The 16,530-nt window shown below is 34.0% G+C and overlaps 1 protein-coding gene across 1 annotated transcript in view; it reads right to left on the minus strand.

The window, feature by feature from the left end:
• Positions 1-6,079: 6,079 nt before the first annotated feature.
• LOC105329503 (DNA-directed RNA polymerase III subunit RPC2) overlaps positions 6,080-16,530 on the minus strand; it is a 28,776-nt gene continuing 18,325 nt past the window's right edge. Inside the window, exons 19-29 of the mRNA XM_066070901.1 lie at positions 15,933-16,018; positions 15,364-15,487; positions 14,651-14,809; positions 14,282-14,411; positions 8,665-8,808; positions 8,259-8,307; positions 8,061-8,078; positions 7,551-7,656; positions 6,959-7,055; positions 6,626-6,823; positions 6,080-6,396 (exon numbers count right to left, since the gene is read on the minus strand). Coding sequence (XP_065926973.1) covers positions 6,174-6,396; positions 6,626-6,823; positions 6,959-7,055; positions 7,551-7,656; positions 8,061-8,078; positions 8,259-8,307; positions 8,665-8,808; positions 14,282-14,411; positions 14,651-14,809; positions 15,364-15,487; positions 15,933-16,018 — 1,334 coding nt within the window. The 3' untranslated portion in view covers positions 6,080-6,173. The remainder of the gene's footprint in view (positions 6,397-6,625; positions 6,824-6,958; positions 7,056-7,550; positions 7,657-8,060; positions 8,079-8,258; positions 8,308-8,664; positions 8,809-14,281; positions 14,412-14,650; positions 14,810-15,363; positions 15,488-15,932; positions 16,019-16,530) is intronic.

The following is a 16,530-nucleotide window of genomic DNA, read 5'->3' on the forward strand; positions in this document are numbered from 1 at the left end:
TTAAAGAAACTGTTTTACATTGCGCCTGAACATACTGTGTACATTAGATGAGAATACTTTGTGTGTTTGTATTGTATATAGGTATGTATCCTTACAGATAAAATATATATAATATGTGTTACGAGTCATGTCAGTTTTTTATACAACTATCACTATCTTCATATGTTGTATGTAACAATTGTATCACATGTAAACAACTTGATCATATCTATCAGATGTAAGCACACTGACTGATGACTGTATTGTGTAAAACATGTAGGCTTTCATCCTGAGCATAATCATTACATATGTCCTCAAACTATGTGTGTTTGAACAACAAATTTTTTATGAAAACTATGAATTGTTTCTTTAATATTAGCACGATTACCGGTACATGTAGCTGACTTTTGTTGACAGTTTATCTATAACATGTTATAATAAACAGTCTTTGTTTTTAACAAAGGTAATGGTCTCTGTATGTTTAACTTACATGTGGTTATCTGAACAAACTTTTTATTACATGTTTTAATAACGAAGGTTAATGGACGCATAGCACTAAATTCTTTACCAGCAATGGAGCGAGGCCACAAAGGGACTGAGGCCCATCACTTATAAAGATGAGTGGTACAGGTATATTAACCAATCAGAATTAATATTGTCAGACCTTGATTATCATCATTACTTACCTTTAATCTTAAGAATTAGAGTAGTCGTGGGTGATTTTCTATCAACCTTGTTTTCTCTGCTGAATGTTCAAATCTTCAGAAAATCCACATCCAAAGAGTTCAGGTCCTAATGTTTGGTTTTTTCTTTGAGTGTTTTATTTCCTGTATGATCTAATCGGACTTTTTCCTGAAAATGTATTTAGACAATAAGAATATGTTTTTTATACATGATTATGCTATGTATGAATTTTGTGAGTTTTAATCAATAAAACTTTTGTCAGAGAAATAATGTTTTGTGAATCAAACAATATTATATATCTAAACAATCAAATTAATACATATAGTATCTAACAAGTTTCTCTTTCTAATTTCTCTCTCTCAGACATTTTTTCCATAAGACTATTATTATACAATTATATAAAGCTTAAGCAGTCAATAGACCCGAATGTTTTTCCCAAGGTGCAGGCAATAGATCATACTGAACTGTTCCCTGCACCAAGGGAAAAAATCGGGTCTACTGACTGTTCAGGCATTAAATAAATGTTTTTTACCTAATTCCGTTTTCAATTTGAGTATTCTGTGTTTGCTAATTTTAATTACTGAAGGTTATACCATTGTGCATTCAGGTCATTGTTAATCAATTCCAAGATGATCTAAAAGATAAATTTTAAGAACTGTAGTAAAAAAACATAAAAAAAGGTATTTTTTAATCTTGTAGCAATTAAACTTTTTTCCAAAATACGCTGTCGTTTCAATAGATCGCAGTCTATTGACCGGCGGTCCAATAGATCATAGTCTATTGACCGGCGGTCCAATAGATCGCAGTCTATTGACCGGCGGTCCAATAGATCAATGTCTATTGACCGGCAGTTCAATAGATCACTTTCAAATCTGAAAACATATACAAAATAGACAAAAATATTTAATTTGTAATAAAACAACAAAATTCCTTTGATTAGGTAATAATTTCATTTATTATCTAATCAAAAGGATTTTGTTGTTTTATTAGATTAAATATGTTCGTCTATTTTGTTATTTTGTATGTGTATTCAGATTTGAAAGTGATCTATTGAAATGCCGGTCAATAGACTGCAATCTATTAGACCAGCAGTCAATAGAGATTCGATCTATTAGACCGGCACTGTATTTTGATAAAAAGTTTAATTGTTACAAGTTTAAAAGATCACTTAATTATGTTTGTTTTACTGTTGTTCTTAAAATTTATCATTTAGCTAGGTCATCTTGGTATTGATTAACAATGACCTGAATGCATAATGGCACGAAAACCTTCTGTAATTTAGAACAGTGAACACAAAATACTAAAATTAAAGTAAATTAGGCAATAAAACAATTATTAATGCCTGACCAGTCAATAGACCAGAATTTTTCCCCCTTGGTGCAGGACACAGCTCAGTGTGTTCAATTGGCCTCGGGCAATAAAACACACCAGTTGAGCTGCCCCGTGCACCTCAGGGAAAATATTCTGGTCTATTGACTGCTCAGGCATTAAATAATTGTATACTATTTTCCATGTGTATTAAGTTTTTCTGATTACCATTGAAACCGATCAATCAGACAACCGGTCAATAGACTGTAATCTATATTGGACCAGCAAGGTATTCGATTCGGCAAAACCAATCAAGGATTCTAATTTATTTGTAACGTCGATCATCTATGTATTGATTTAGAAAGCATAATGCAATGAAAACCTTCTGTAATACACATTTGTGAACACTAAATACTACAAATGTAATTAGGTAATAAAATACTTTTGTTTAATGCCTGACCAGTCAATAGATCAGAAACGTTTTCCCATGGTGCAGGAACAACTCACTATGTTCTATTGCCCTCTGCTGTTAGGCCGTTGGCCTTGGGCAATAGAACACACCGAGCTGTTCCCTGCACCATGGTAAACATTTTTGGTCTATTGACTGATCAGGCAATAAATAATTTTATACTAATCTGATCCCCCCTGTGGGAGACTGGGGGGGGGGGGGGGAATCCTACCACAGACGAACTTTATACTTTCTAATTTAAAAATTTGAACTTCTGAAATTCACATTGTGAAGTTACTTCCGCCTCGCACTCCCCATCCACTCTCCTCCTGGCAAACATATCGTTATCCCTCGGATCCCCTGGGAATTCTTTCTGGATCCGCGCATGCCATCAAACTGTTGATTCAAAGAAACTATTTATACATGTTGAGTTATCATCTTTTTCAAAACAAGTTTGCATGATTCAGTGAAGAAACTTTGGAGGACTGACATGTTTATTTTATTTACGGGTAGGCCTATATAGCTTTCATCTTTATCAGAAACATTCGGGGTTTTTTTTATAAGGCATAACACGGGCCCTGGAAGTTATTGTAAATATATTGCATGTGCATGTGCATGTATAAAAAAGTACATGCACATGCAATATATTTACAATAACTTCCAGGGCCCGTGAAGCATAACATGTTATTTATGTCTCTGAAGGCATGTAGACTTATTCTGACTGCTATGTCAAAGTACATGTATGACAACAACGGACGGTGTTTTTTTGTAAATGACATTATTGTTGAAATTAAAAATGAACCATAATCATATAAATATAAAGTAGATCTACCAGTTTTTAAATTGTCCATCTGCAGCTGCATCTTCTTCCAGACGACTTTTTGTAATTGTACCCCGAGCCCGATCTTGAAATATACGGTAGCCCCCCCCCCCCCCCCCCCCAATTGGTTTTTTTAATGTTCCTTTACAAAATTGCCTAAAACTAACATTTATATATTAAAGTTGGTGTGGTTATCATATCTGATTTATAGGCAGTCAACTATAATTAAGCTTTGAAAACATCAGAAACAGACCTAGAGCCGGGAGGGTGGGTCAGACCATCCGGACCCCACCCAATCAATCAGGATAATGAAAACGATTTGTGTAAGATTCACAGTTAATTAAGTTACCGTAAATACTGTATAGGCGTCGGAATCTCTGCCAAACAAATACATTTCTCGGACCACCAGTCGATACCCACCTCTTTCGTAACACTGATACATGCACGTAGCATGTTATATTACAGGCCGCAGCAGTATTTTTTATCAATTTTTTTTATAACAAGTTATCAATTTGTTTTAACAAATTCTTGATTTGTTCTAACAAACTAATAATCTGTTATAAAGTAATGTAATATATACAAAATAGCTACAGAACTGAGAACTTTTTTTTTGGGGGGGGGGGGGTAGGTAAATATTTATATTTCAAAACAAATATGCATACATATTTGATTTGATTTTCTACAAACGTGTATTGGTGCCAGGTTGTGATTTTCCCCTTAAATCCCCAACTTTAATATTGGAGTTTCTAACTTTTCTTGTACTAAATATATAACGGTATTCATTATTCAGGCTAACTGTGCATAAACTTATAGTTGTATCTGTCTGAACTAGAAGTTTTCATATTAATATGATAATGTAATAATATATATCTAAATGTATACAGTAACAGATATCAAATATCGAAATGATTTTGAATCAAATAAATGTTATCTAATATGTAAAACAAGAGGAAACGCCCGAGAAATTACATTTGAATGTTGTTCGTTTGATTTTTGTGCAATTTAGCCTTGTATCATTTAAAATTGAGCAACTTGTGTTCCGTTCATATAGTGATAGTAAAGACTTACAAATTTGAACACAAGCATCACCATGCAGTGTTCAGATTTTATGCCTATCAAATTTCAAGGTCATATCAAAAGGTTTAAGGTCAAATGTGATTACATTATTTAGGATTTTTATCAATTTTCACATCTGTCAAATAAACAAATAATCTCAAACCCACGGTCAAATTTTCATCATTATTTTAAAATAATTTAATTAACGGCCGGTCATGACAATCAGTCAATCACACTGCTTAATTTTATTCAAATTTAAACTATATACAATTTCTTAGATACCTTTAAAAAGATGATTTACAAGTGCTATATTCTAACATTATGTTACATAAGAAATTATACCTTAGCTACCAGTTAGAATTTATTAAGTGTCTGTATGTAAAAAATAAAAAGGTCTCATGTACAAATACCAGTACAAACATTTGTCATATCTTAAACAGTGACTTATTATGTAAGTACAATATAAGCGCTTTTCCCTGTTACGTATATTGAGTTCTTTTAATATTTATCAATACTGAAATAAAGTTAAATTGTTGAAACAAGTGAAAAGCTGTCAATGTGACAGCAATCCGGGTTTTCTTTTATGTGAACTGTATCTATAATCCATGTCAACCCGTATCCAGTGAAATGGAGTACCCTATATGCAATATTTTGCCAAAAAATGACTAAGTTCAAAAGCTGGTATTTTTTTCATAAATTATCGGAAATCAAAATCCTAGCAATATGCACAACTCTAATATATGTACAATTGATCTGCAAAAGAACAACTTCCTATCTTGAAAACTGTAGGAGGAGTTATCCGTACAATGAGGGTACCCTTTTTGGCAGCCGCCCACCCACCCACCATTTTAATAACCGGATTTTTCCGTTGGAAAACCCGGCTAAAAATGGTTACATCTTTAATAAAACGTTGTTCTAATATATGTGTTTGATTTTGTAAAAGTGTAAGAATATGTAAAATTTAGAATTTAATATTCTAATTTTAATATTTAAGTAAAGGTCTTCACATATTTTTGTTTCGAGGAAATTTCCAAAATCGGTATACACACACAACTTTACTTATGTCTATGCAATGTTAAATAAACAAAAAATTTAGCTTTCTTTTTTCAAATATTGTACCCGCGAGATCTCAGAAACTGTAAGTGATCAAAAGAAAAAACGTTTGTGGATGATAGATATTTGGTTGAAGATATGTTCGACGGGTTTCATTTTGTCAACCGTCACTTCCAGTTCTCACCGGAACTGTTAAAACAAAAGTTTTAAATCAATTTGGTTGTTTCTTCTTTGACTGTTTTAGTTAGACAATGAACAACGATATACATTAAGTAAATGTACAAGAATTAAATTTTAATTTTCATTGAGCGCTTCCGTTTGTCCGTTTCCGGACCCGAGACAAAGCCTTGTCTCAACGAGATCTCAGATTTGGCAGAGACTTAACAACCAAACTTTGAGGAAAGATAGACCTACGTATGTAGATATCTTTAAACTATTTATTTGTTTTTGATGAAAGTAGTTTCTATAAAAAAAATTGAGATCAATAATACATGTATTATGTAATACAAGAACGGAAGACCTTTTTGTTGCTATCATACACGTTTTTTTTCTTCAAAAATATATGACACCTTGATGATTCACTGGTACCTGAAATGTTGAGAGAGACTGACTGACGGATGGGCCAAAAATCTTATCCCCCCCCCCCCCACAGCTTGTTGCATGGGGTAGAATGTGTTCTTTATCTCTTCTGGGTTTTCAAACATTGGTGACAATAAAAAATAAACATGTGGTTATCAGGTACATTACTGATTCCAATTTATTGTCAACAAAATAGTGTGAACTTGTACAAAATCATGTAGGAATATAGTGTCTGTAATATATGTACTAGACTTCATTGTAACGTTTTAGAGATAGTCTTGGCACAATGTTCATCGACTGTAACTCTTGGAACAACAGTTTACAGGCGTACGGCATTTTGAGAGTGGAGACGTGACGTGAGGATTTACAGAACTCGCACCAGCCCGAGTATCCCAGGAGTCCACATTCTCCGCATACATCCACCTCAAAGGCGTCGCTAGATATCATCAGTCTCTCCAGTAGCAGCATGCTGTAAAGGAATCAACACTCACTTCATGGTTACTTCGATATTCCATGATGATGATTATTTGATGAATATTCATTATGATTTTTAATACCACAAGTTCTTTTTTTCTAAAACTCAGGGATAATTTTTTGTCATCAGAAATCATTATCATTTTCCCCCAAGTTCTTAAGACTGTGATCATACAATAATTTATATTTAGCAAACATTGTAAAATTATGTTTGATAAACTTGCCTTGCACCATAACCAATGAGACAATCTCGTTCCATCTCGCCCAATCTCAGACCTCCATCTCGAGATCGCCCCTCTGTAGGTTGTCGAGTCAGTACCGCTCTCGGTCCCTTGGCTCGGGCATGCATCTTATCTAGAACCATGTGCTTCAGTTTCTGATAGTATATGGGGCCAAAGAATATGTAGGCCTCCAGCGGCTCCCTAAAGTTCAGACAACAGAATTATTAATTTATAAAAATTAAAATACAAGTACTTGTGATACTACTTTTACCTATCATTGTAAGTATTCATGGTGAGTATTGGAGAATATTTGTACATAAAAACCAGGCAGCTTACCCAGTTATTCCTGAGGTTACAAAGTCCTTGCCGAGATAATTAAATCCATGTTTTACGAGATCCTCTGATAAATCACAGACTTTGTCTCCACCAAATGCTAAAAGAACACAAAACTTAAGAATGAAAAACACAGGAGTTCAGAGTTTCTAACAAATCTCACTATAGTTAAAGACATCTAAACAATCTCTCCTCATAAATGATATTTAACAAATGTTTGTCACTGATTACAGATAGATGATCATCATACAATAAGCCTGTCTTGTGTCTGGCTGAGGTGCATATTTATGTTTGTACCAAACAATTTTTAAAAATTCTTAAAGCATTAAAATTTTCAATACTTTCTAAGCTGCACCTTAGTTTTTATTTCAAGATTCAAGAAACGCTTTAACAATTTTTATCCTGCATTGGTACATATAGCAAAGTTTTGTTTATCAATGCACAGATTCAGAAAATGTTTCCAGGAGGGCTTCTAGGAATAATTTGTTTGTAATGAGTAATGAGTTTTGTAATGAATTTTCCAGGGAATCCACAGATGTCAATCATTATATTTTCTGTTACTTCCATTTCACAGAGAAATAATACTGTCAATTACCTGTTCCGTAGTGGAATTTCCCTTCCAGGACCCCGGCCTTACTTCCCAACAGTTCCATCAGCTTACCGACCGTCATTCTGGACGGGTAACCATGGGGATTCATTATCTACAAAATAAAACCAAAGAATCACCCTCATTTTGGATGGGTAACCATGGGGATTCATTATTTACAGAATAGAACAGAAGAATGTCATTCTTGACGTGTAACTTTAATCTACAGAATAAAACAGAAAGGGGATTAAACATTGACATTATCTCGTGCTAATGTGAAGAGATGGTCAACAAACTACCTTTTAGATTTATATGTACTTTAAAATATTGAATCTGATGTTTTTTGTTATACATGTAGTTATTTAATAAAAATACATGTAATATCTGATTATTTAAGCTTTTATGTTTGAATATGTTCCTATATCTTAAATCAATATAATATAAAGTTTGAAATTAGCCCCAACAATCCAACACTTTTATGTAACCTATTTGGAACTACTCAATCTAATTCATACTTACAATGTCTGGACAAATACCCTAAAAGGAAAAGTGAAAAAATAATAATCATCTCAAAAGATAACTTTTGAATGCAAATAGAGAAAAGAGAAAACAATTCTTCTTTGACACTGTTCTCAATTAATTTTACAAGTTATTTCTTTATGTTATATTAATCAGATCTATATAATTTTACAAGTCATTTCTACATGTTATATTTACCAGATCAGTGAATGGCATATCTTCTTGTGGGACAATTAATCCACAAACACTGCAGAAAATTAAAAGAATAGAAAATAAAGCTTACATCCCTAAAATGCAACAAAAAGTAAAACAGCTAATAAAAGAAGTTTGAGTATGAAGCTATTTCAAAAACTTGTTCAATAGAGAAATTCATATCAATAATATTAATCAACTAATTTACATTTTACACAACACCATACATTACCTATGAATAACTTAGGTAAAATAAAGTAAAAAATTACAGAGTAAACATTTAAAAAATAAATCAAAACCACTGATATGTCTGGTGTCTAATGAATTGCATTTGTGCCTGTAACCTGTATAAGGTCTGTACTCAGTTTCTAGTCAGTAGACATTCTGTTGTGTTGGTAAGAATCCCACTCACCCTTTCTGACCCTGTCTGCTGCTGAATTTGTCTCCAATCTCAGGCCGACGCGTCTGTCGCTGTAATATCTTGATTAAGAAAGCCTCCTCGGGATTGGACGAAATCAGCACCTTCTCAATGTAACAGGCCTCTGCTCCTTTATATCTACATGTGACAGCAACAACAATCTTTATATATCATTATTTATATTCTGGTATTTAGTTTTATTCATTGATTAAGAAGTTAAGGTGGAATGTCCCTCTGATAAGAGAGATAACTTCTGTAGAAAATAATATCACAATGTTTCTGTTTACACACAATTATTGAGGCATGTAATAACAAGGGAGGTGGTGCTGGGTCCCAATTAATGTTGGAAGACGATAAACTTACGGTATTTAAATTCAAATATAGAAAAAGAAAATTTGAACGGAACGAATTGAACTCCAGGTCTCTTTTGAAGCAGGGGGCAAAAAAGTAAAGAAAACTTTTACAAAATATTGCAAGAAAAGTATCATAATAATAAAGTATTTATGAGGCAATATCTACATGACTATTCCTCCCCCTCCCCCCCTCCCGATGGATTAATTTTTTTTTAAATATAACTAAATTTTATGTACTTGTTCAGTACATGTACAGTACATGTTTGATGTTTAAGGCCAGAGAATATTTTGATGGAATATTTTTATTTCTCTATCTAAAGCTCGTTCACAGAGCTGAATAAATTATAATTGGGAAAAATGTGACCAAGCCAATTACAAATTCTAGACTTAGTTATCATCGTTTAAAACTTATAGCATTTCAAATGTTTAAAATTGAATAAGGCTTTTCTATTATGCGGGAGCAGATATTGGAAAACAAATTGAAAAAACCCCCCACCTAATATCTCATTTGATTCAAGACAATATATCCCTAAATTGATATCATACCAATTACTTTTTGTTTTAAATAACAAAATGCTCTGGTTTACATTTTTAGGATTTCTTAAATATATATCCATTTACTATTATCTTCTCCAAATTTAAAAACAGAAAACCTTCTCCGAAAATTTAGAAACTGTGTCAATTTATCATGCACTGTATGTAAAACATGTATGTAAAACCTTCAATAGTCAAATAACTCTTGCTGATTAAAGCAATTTTTGTTGCAAACCTATACAACAAAGTGCTATTCTGAACTAAAATGCAGCGCTTCAATATGTTTTGTAATATGAATTGAAAATGTATATAACTGTTTATTATTTTCATATACATTTTAGATTTTTAATTTTATGCTGCGATGGTAACATTTTGCTTTTTCTAATCACTATGTCTAGTTTTCTTCATAGCATGATTTGACATATTATCAATTTTTGAAAAATCTAGCAGCGCTTCATCACTTAAACTTTGTTTCATATGAATCGATTGATATTGACTTTGATGAAAATCAATATGAATTTTTTTTAAAAATGTATGGCAAAATTAAAAGCAGAGGGATATTACACCTTAAGAGCTCCAAACACTGTCATAATGAAGACTTCTCTAATTACAACTCCTGAGATCATATATTGAAGAGATTTCATAACTAACTAAATAAATTATGTGATAAACTAGACCGCTGTATATTATGTCCTCTAGGGTTATACAATGTATATCGGTAAATATATAGATGGGATTGATGTTAATATGTTTTACGGTGTGACCACTGGGGCAAAGGCAGAAGGAACTACACATCTCTCATCATTGTGAAATACCTGTGGACTTGCTCCAACCTTAATCTTTGTTTTTTTCTCGTATACTTTTACACCCGCCAGGAACCATAAAACATTTATTCCAATTGTCCCTCCCTAGACTAAAATACATCATCAAACCAACTACCACTAATCATTAATTAAATATAAAACAGAGTTATTAAAATATTTTTAAAAATACAAAGTCGTTTGATTTTTTTTAAAGCAATACAATCATGTACTATGATCATTCCTTTACTTTTTAATAATGCTTGGGGAAGAACTGATGAATAAAATCAGTAAACAATAAATTGCTTGTCAGTGTTATTTCTCTTTTGTTCCCTCAATGTTGTTATCTGAATTTTAATTAATTCTATCAATTTTTTTTTTTAATGTTTTTATTTTTGTATGCTATATATGCTTTTAGACATGTGCCCTCCCCTATCTGTGTGATATCCCATTGGCAATATTATTTTAAGGTTTGACCGAATGCAACTAACATATAGAAATTTTAAATGTTTATTGTTTTTTTTTTCACTTACCAAATGACGTGGTTGTATGTAGGTCTAATAAAAATAAGACGTTTTTTTATGCAATTAATTAAACTTGGATCTTGGATGTGTATCATCCTTTTTACTAAGTCAAAAAATCTATCAAAACAAAACTAATCAGCCGAAGAGTCGCCGTTAACACTGAAATAGCGAGTACTTACACCACCTGACACCATTGCAATACTTGATCCACCTCTAAATTTATCACCAGAAAAATAGCCTGAGATCACTATGACATCATACCTAACTTTCTTTTGCTCCCGACAGTTCTCGTAAATTATTAGATAAATTCAGGGAAGGAAATGACATCATTTAAGTATTGAATCCTTATTTTTTGACAGATATAGTCTCATAACTGCAACGGTGTGTGCATACAAATTGAATAACGCGCGTTAGCACGTTATGAAAATTTGTTTGCACACACCGTTGCAGTTATGAGACTATATCTTTAAAAAAATAAGGATTTAATACTTATATTTACATTTTTTTACCTTCTTGCGTTGTATGCAAATGCGAATTATACCTCAAATTACTGTATTATCCTATGGGCAAGTTCAAATTAATGGAAGAGCCACAGTAACAGCCACAAGCGTGATCTTTGATTTTCGCTTGTGACGTTGTATTTATCAGCGATCAGGGTTTGTGACGTCACAATTAAAACTCGTGATTTAACCTTTTAGTACCCTGTCTGTGTTATGGTGCTATATCTGCAGTAGCTTTAAATGCAAAATATATGTGGAATGAAAATATATGTCAGCAAAAGTTCAGATAGGTACAGGTTTTTTTTACGTCAGCATATGTGTTGCTTACTATAGTGTTTTAAAGGATTTTTTTAATTGCTAAATGAAAAAGATGTATGTGATTTACAGGCAAGGATATTCCTTAGAAACGCTTCCTGTTCCACCGTGTTTCTATGCACCACAAAGGATTATTGGGATATGTAGAACCTTTTCACGTGGCCTCATAAAAATTTCTTTGAACAATGTGCAGATCTCAACTCGAATGTCCTCCATTTGTACACATTGTCTATGGTGCTTGCTTCATGAGCGGCGTTTCGCGCCTTCTTGCTGCGCTCACTATTACTTACGTGATGGGGACCTCCCTATACTCTGGCCCCTGGGGTTATATATAGAAGGGATGTTATTACTTACGTTATGGGGACCACCCTATACTCTGGCCCTTGGGGTTATATATACACCCCTGCGAATGTGTTCGGAATGTTTTCTTTATCGTTGCTAAGTATGTAATAAATCCAGAGGTGCTCGAATGAAAGTTCACAAGACTTCACCGAGATTTGTTCAGTTCCTGTGAAATTTCGAGCGGAAGTATAAGTGTTTGGATAATATTCTCAAAATACGTAAGTACTGGTCGTTTTTCATATCGTATCCTACTTTGGTTTATGTTAAAACATGAAATTCTTTTAATAAGTTCGTCTTATTTCACCATTTAGCGGTTTTTTATATTAAGCGATAATATTCAGAACAGAGTTATCGTTCGTGTTCAACCACGTGTTGAGTGGTTGAAAATATAAACATTGCTTGGCTTAATAAAATCATATCCATGTTTGATGCTTGTGGTGTGCAATACCATGTTTTAAAAAAAATAATGGATGTCTGTTTTGCATAAAAACTTAGTATATCGAGTCATTTTCAAGGAACATTCTGCATAAAATTGTATAGTCTGTTTCACTATTGATGCTATTACTAGGTCAGGCGCGGATCGAAAATTAATCCTCAGGGGGGATCTCTACTTAGCATGTTAACTGTTGCAACAGCTGACAAAAACTATTTTTTGTATTGTCACATTTATTTCTAGAACACATTTTATTCACCAATTAATGAAGATAAAGTTTAAAATCAATAAACCTCTAGATTTAATATTTGACTACTATAGTACCTATAGATTCTATGAACTAGACTAAAAACACGAGGCAAGATTTTTACTGCGAAACTGAAAGGGTCAAATAAAACAACGTGGTCTAAAATTTAAATGACAATAACATTCGCAGGGGTGATATAGAAGTGATGTTATGACTTACGTGATGGGGACCTCCCTATATACTCTGGCCCCTGGGGTTATATATAGAAGTGATGTTATTACTTACGTTATGGGGAACACCCTATACTCTGGCCCCTGGGGTTATAAAAGTGATGTTATTACTTACGTTATGGGGACCTCCCTATACTCTGGCCCCTGGGGTTATATATAGAAGTGATGTTATTACTTACGTTATGGGGACCTCCCTATACTACGGTCCCTGGGGTTATATATAGAAGTGATGTTATTACTTACGTTATGGGGACCTCCCTATACTACAGCCCCTGGGGTTATATATAGATGGGATGTTATTACTTACGTTATGTGGACCTCCCTATATTACGGCCCCTGGGGTTATATATAGAAGGGATGTTATTACTTACGTTATGGGGACCTTCCTATACTCTGGCCCCTGGGGTTATATATAGAAGTGATGTTATTACTTACGTTATGGGGACCTCCCTATGCTACCGCCCCTGGGGTTATATATAGAAGTGATGTTATTACTTACGTTATGGGGACCTCCCTATGCTACGGTCCCTGGGGTTATATATAGAAGTGATGTTATTACTTATGTTATGGGGACCTCCCTATACTACGGCCCCTGGGGTTATATATAGAAGTGATGTTATTACTTACGTGATGGGGACCTTCCTATACTCTGGCCCCTGGGGTTATATATATAGAAGTGCTGTGATTACTTACGTTATGGGGACCTCCCTATACTCTGGCCCCTGGGGTTATACATAGAAGTGATGTTATTACTTACGTTGTGGGAACCTCCCTATACTCTGGTCCCTGGGGTTATATATAGAAGGGATGTTATTACTTACGTTATGGGGACCTCCCTATACTCTGGTCCCTGGGGTTATATATAGAAGGGATGTTATTACTTACGTTATGGGAACCTCCCTATACTCTGGCCCCTGGGGTTATATATAGAAGGGATGTTATTACTAACGTTATGGGAACCTCCCTATACTCCAGCCCCTGGGGTTATATATAGAAGGGATGTTATTACTAACGTTATGGGAACCTCCCTATACTCCAGCCCCTGGGGTTATATATAGAAGGAATGTTATTACTTACGTTATGGGGACCTTCCTATACTCTGGCCCCTGGGGTTATATATAGAAGGAATGTTATTACTTACGTTATGGGGACCTTCCTATACTCTGGCCCCTGGGGTTATATATAGAAGGAATGTTATTACTTACGTTATGGGGACCTTCCTATACTCTGGCCCCTGGGGTTATATATAGAAGTGATGTTATTACTTACGTTATGGGGACCTCCCTATACTCTGGCCCCTGGGGTTATATATAGAAGTGATGTTATTACTTACGTTATGGGGACCTCCCTATACTCTGGCCCCTGTGGAGGTCCCTGAGTTGTGGGCGACTGTTGGATTGGATTCATTGTCACAGTGGGCATCCATTTGTTGACAAGCACCTGCCGGTTTTCCATTCTCTCCCCTGGTCAAACAATCCCATAACATTATTTTTAATTAGTGATCTATTTGCATTCCATACATTCAAATATTATTATCATATGATATCTTATAAGGTACCATTCTACATTTAATTCCTTTTCTTACAGTACTGTAAATCCAGAATTTGATATTTAATAAAGATGTGGAAGTAACTATGAAAAAAAAACCCCAAAAATCTGATCATCACAAAATGAACCAAATTTATTCAATATAAATCCTGACCTGGCGAGCAGATTCCGTCGGAGTCAAGAGCCTCGTGTTTCCAGATAGGTTTGTGGGTGCTGGCATCCACCATCGGTCCCATCACCTTGTCAAAGCTCTGGTTGGTGTAGCGCTTCAGGGTGCAGGCTTGCTTCCTGTACACTAGACACCGCCCAAAACCTGAAACAGAAACCACATAATTATACCCCTCAAGGAGACACTGCATATCAAAACATCAATGCACTGGTGCACAGCCCCCCCCCCCCCAAAATACAGACTGAGATGAGACAAATTTCATTGTCTGTACACCAGACACCGCCCAAACAGCAGACACAGAAACCACATGTATACCACAAATAACTGCCATATATAATACAATCTATGCAATTAATCATCATTAATCATTACATCGCAAGTAACCACTATAATTCTTAACATCAACAAAATGATACACCACAATTAACTGCTACATTTCTTAACATCAACAAAATGATACACCACAATTAACCGCTACATTTCTTAACATCAACAAAATGATACACCACTAGTAACCGCTACATTTCTTAACATCAACAAAATGATACACCACTAGTAACCGCTACATTTCTTAACATCAAAACAAAGATACATATTTTACTATTAATATTGCTAAGGTCTGAAAAAAATATCAAGAAAAAAAAGATCACTTTTCCTGCTAGTATCTGAGTTAGCACAGAAGTGATTGATAAACTGACCTCTATCAAGAGAAGCTTTGTTCAGGACAAGGGCGTCCTCAATGTCGTAGCCGCTGAAACTCATCACTGCAACGGTGGTATTTTGTCCGGCCGGTAACTTGTCAAAGTGGATAAGCTCAATTGTCTGAAAACCATGAGAAGGAGTGACAAACTGTGGTTTATAAGAATCAGTAAACTCAGTAATCAAAACAATTAGAAATAATCCTCTTTTAGGGCATAAAATGTGGTTCATTTAGTACTGGTAGATGTTTTTCTAAATTTTCATTTATTTCGTAAGCTTCAAATGACCTCTGACCAAACATCAGTAGAGGTCAATCATGTTGAAGTCTGACAATTGTCAAGAAATTAGTTAATATATAATATAGTGACTTGACTTTTCTACCTTCAAGTTCATTTGTCATGACCAACCTACATTCTTTCTCGAAATTAGTTTTTTATTTTTTAATTGGTTTGATATAATAAATTGTATTTTACTGAGGTCTAACCAAAACTACATTTGCAGAGCAATAGCATACCCTGTCTATTGAAGAGACACATGTAAATCAGCTGTTTTGGATAATTTGACTTACCTTAGATTTGACTAGAGGTGCCTGTGGGTAGCACAACAAGTACATCAAAGTGTCTATACGATTCCTCTGGTTATATCCAATGGTACCTGTATATATATATATATATACTAGATATATAAAACAACAAGTACATCATGTGTGTCTATACGATTCTTCTGGTTATATCCAATGGTACCTGTGTATCAATTTACATGTATGTACATACATGTACTTATTAGATAACATAAAACAACAAATACTTGTATGTCAAAGTGTCTATGTTATCGCAATGGTACATGTGTACCTGTATGTCCATATAATTAACACAAGTTCATATTTGGAATACTGAATCTCCTTGCACAATGGATTAAAGTTTAATTTAAACAATAAATAATTTTTTTTTTAAATTAATTTTCATTAATGCAAATATTTCTAAAGAAATGAAAACATCCTTTTTGGAAAAATATTATAGATGAAACAAAAAGTTGAAGAGAAAATTAAGATCAAGGATGGTACAGTATTAATAAGACATCATTATATAGAAAGGAAGGTGAGGGCTGCCATGAGTATTTCTGGAATTATTTTACTGATGATAGACATCATGGGGCCAATGAGAGTG

The sequence above is a fragment of the Magallana gigas genome, chromosome 9, assembly GCF_963853765.1.
Source record: "Magallana gigas chromosome 9, xbMagGiga1.1, whole genome shotgun sequence".
Lineage (NCBI taxonomy): Eukaryota > Metazoa > Mollusca > Bivalvia > Ostreida > Ostreidae > Magallana > Magallana gigas.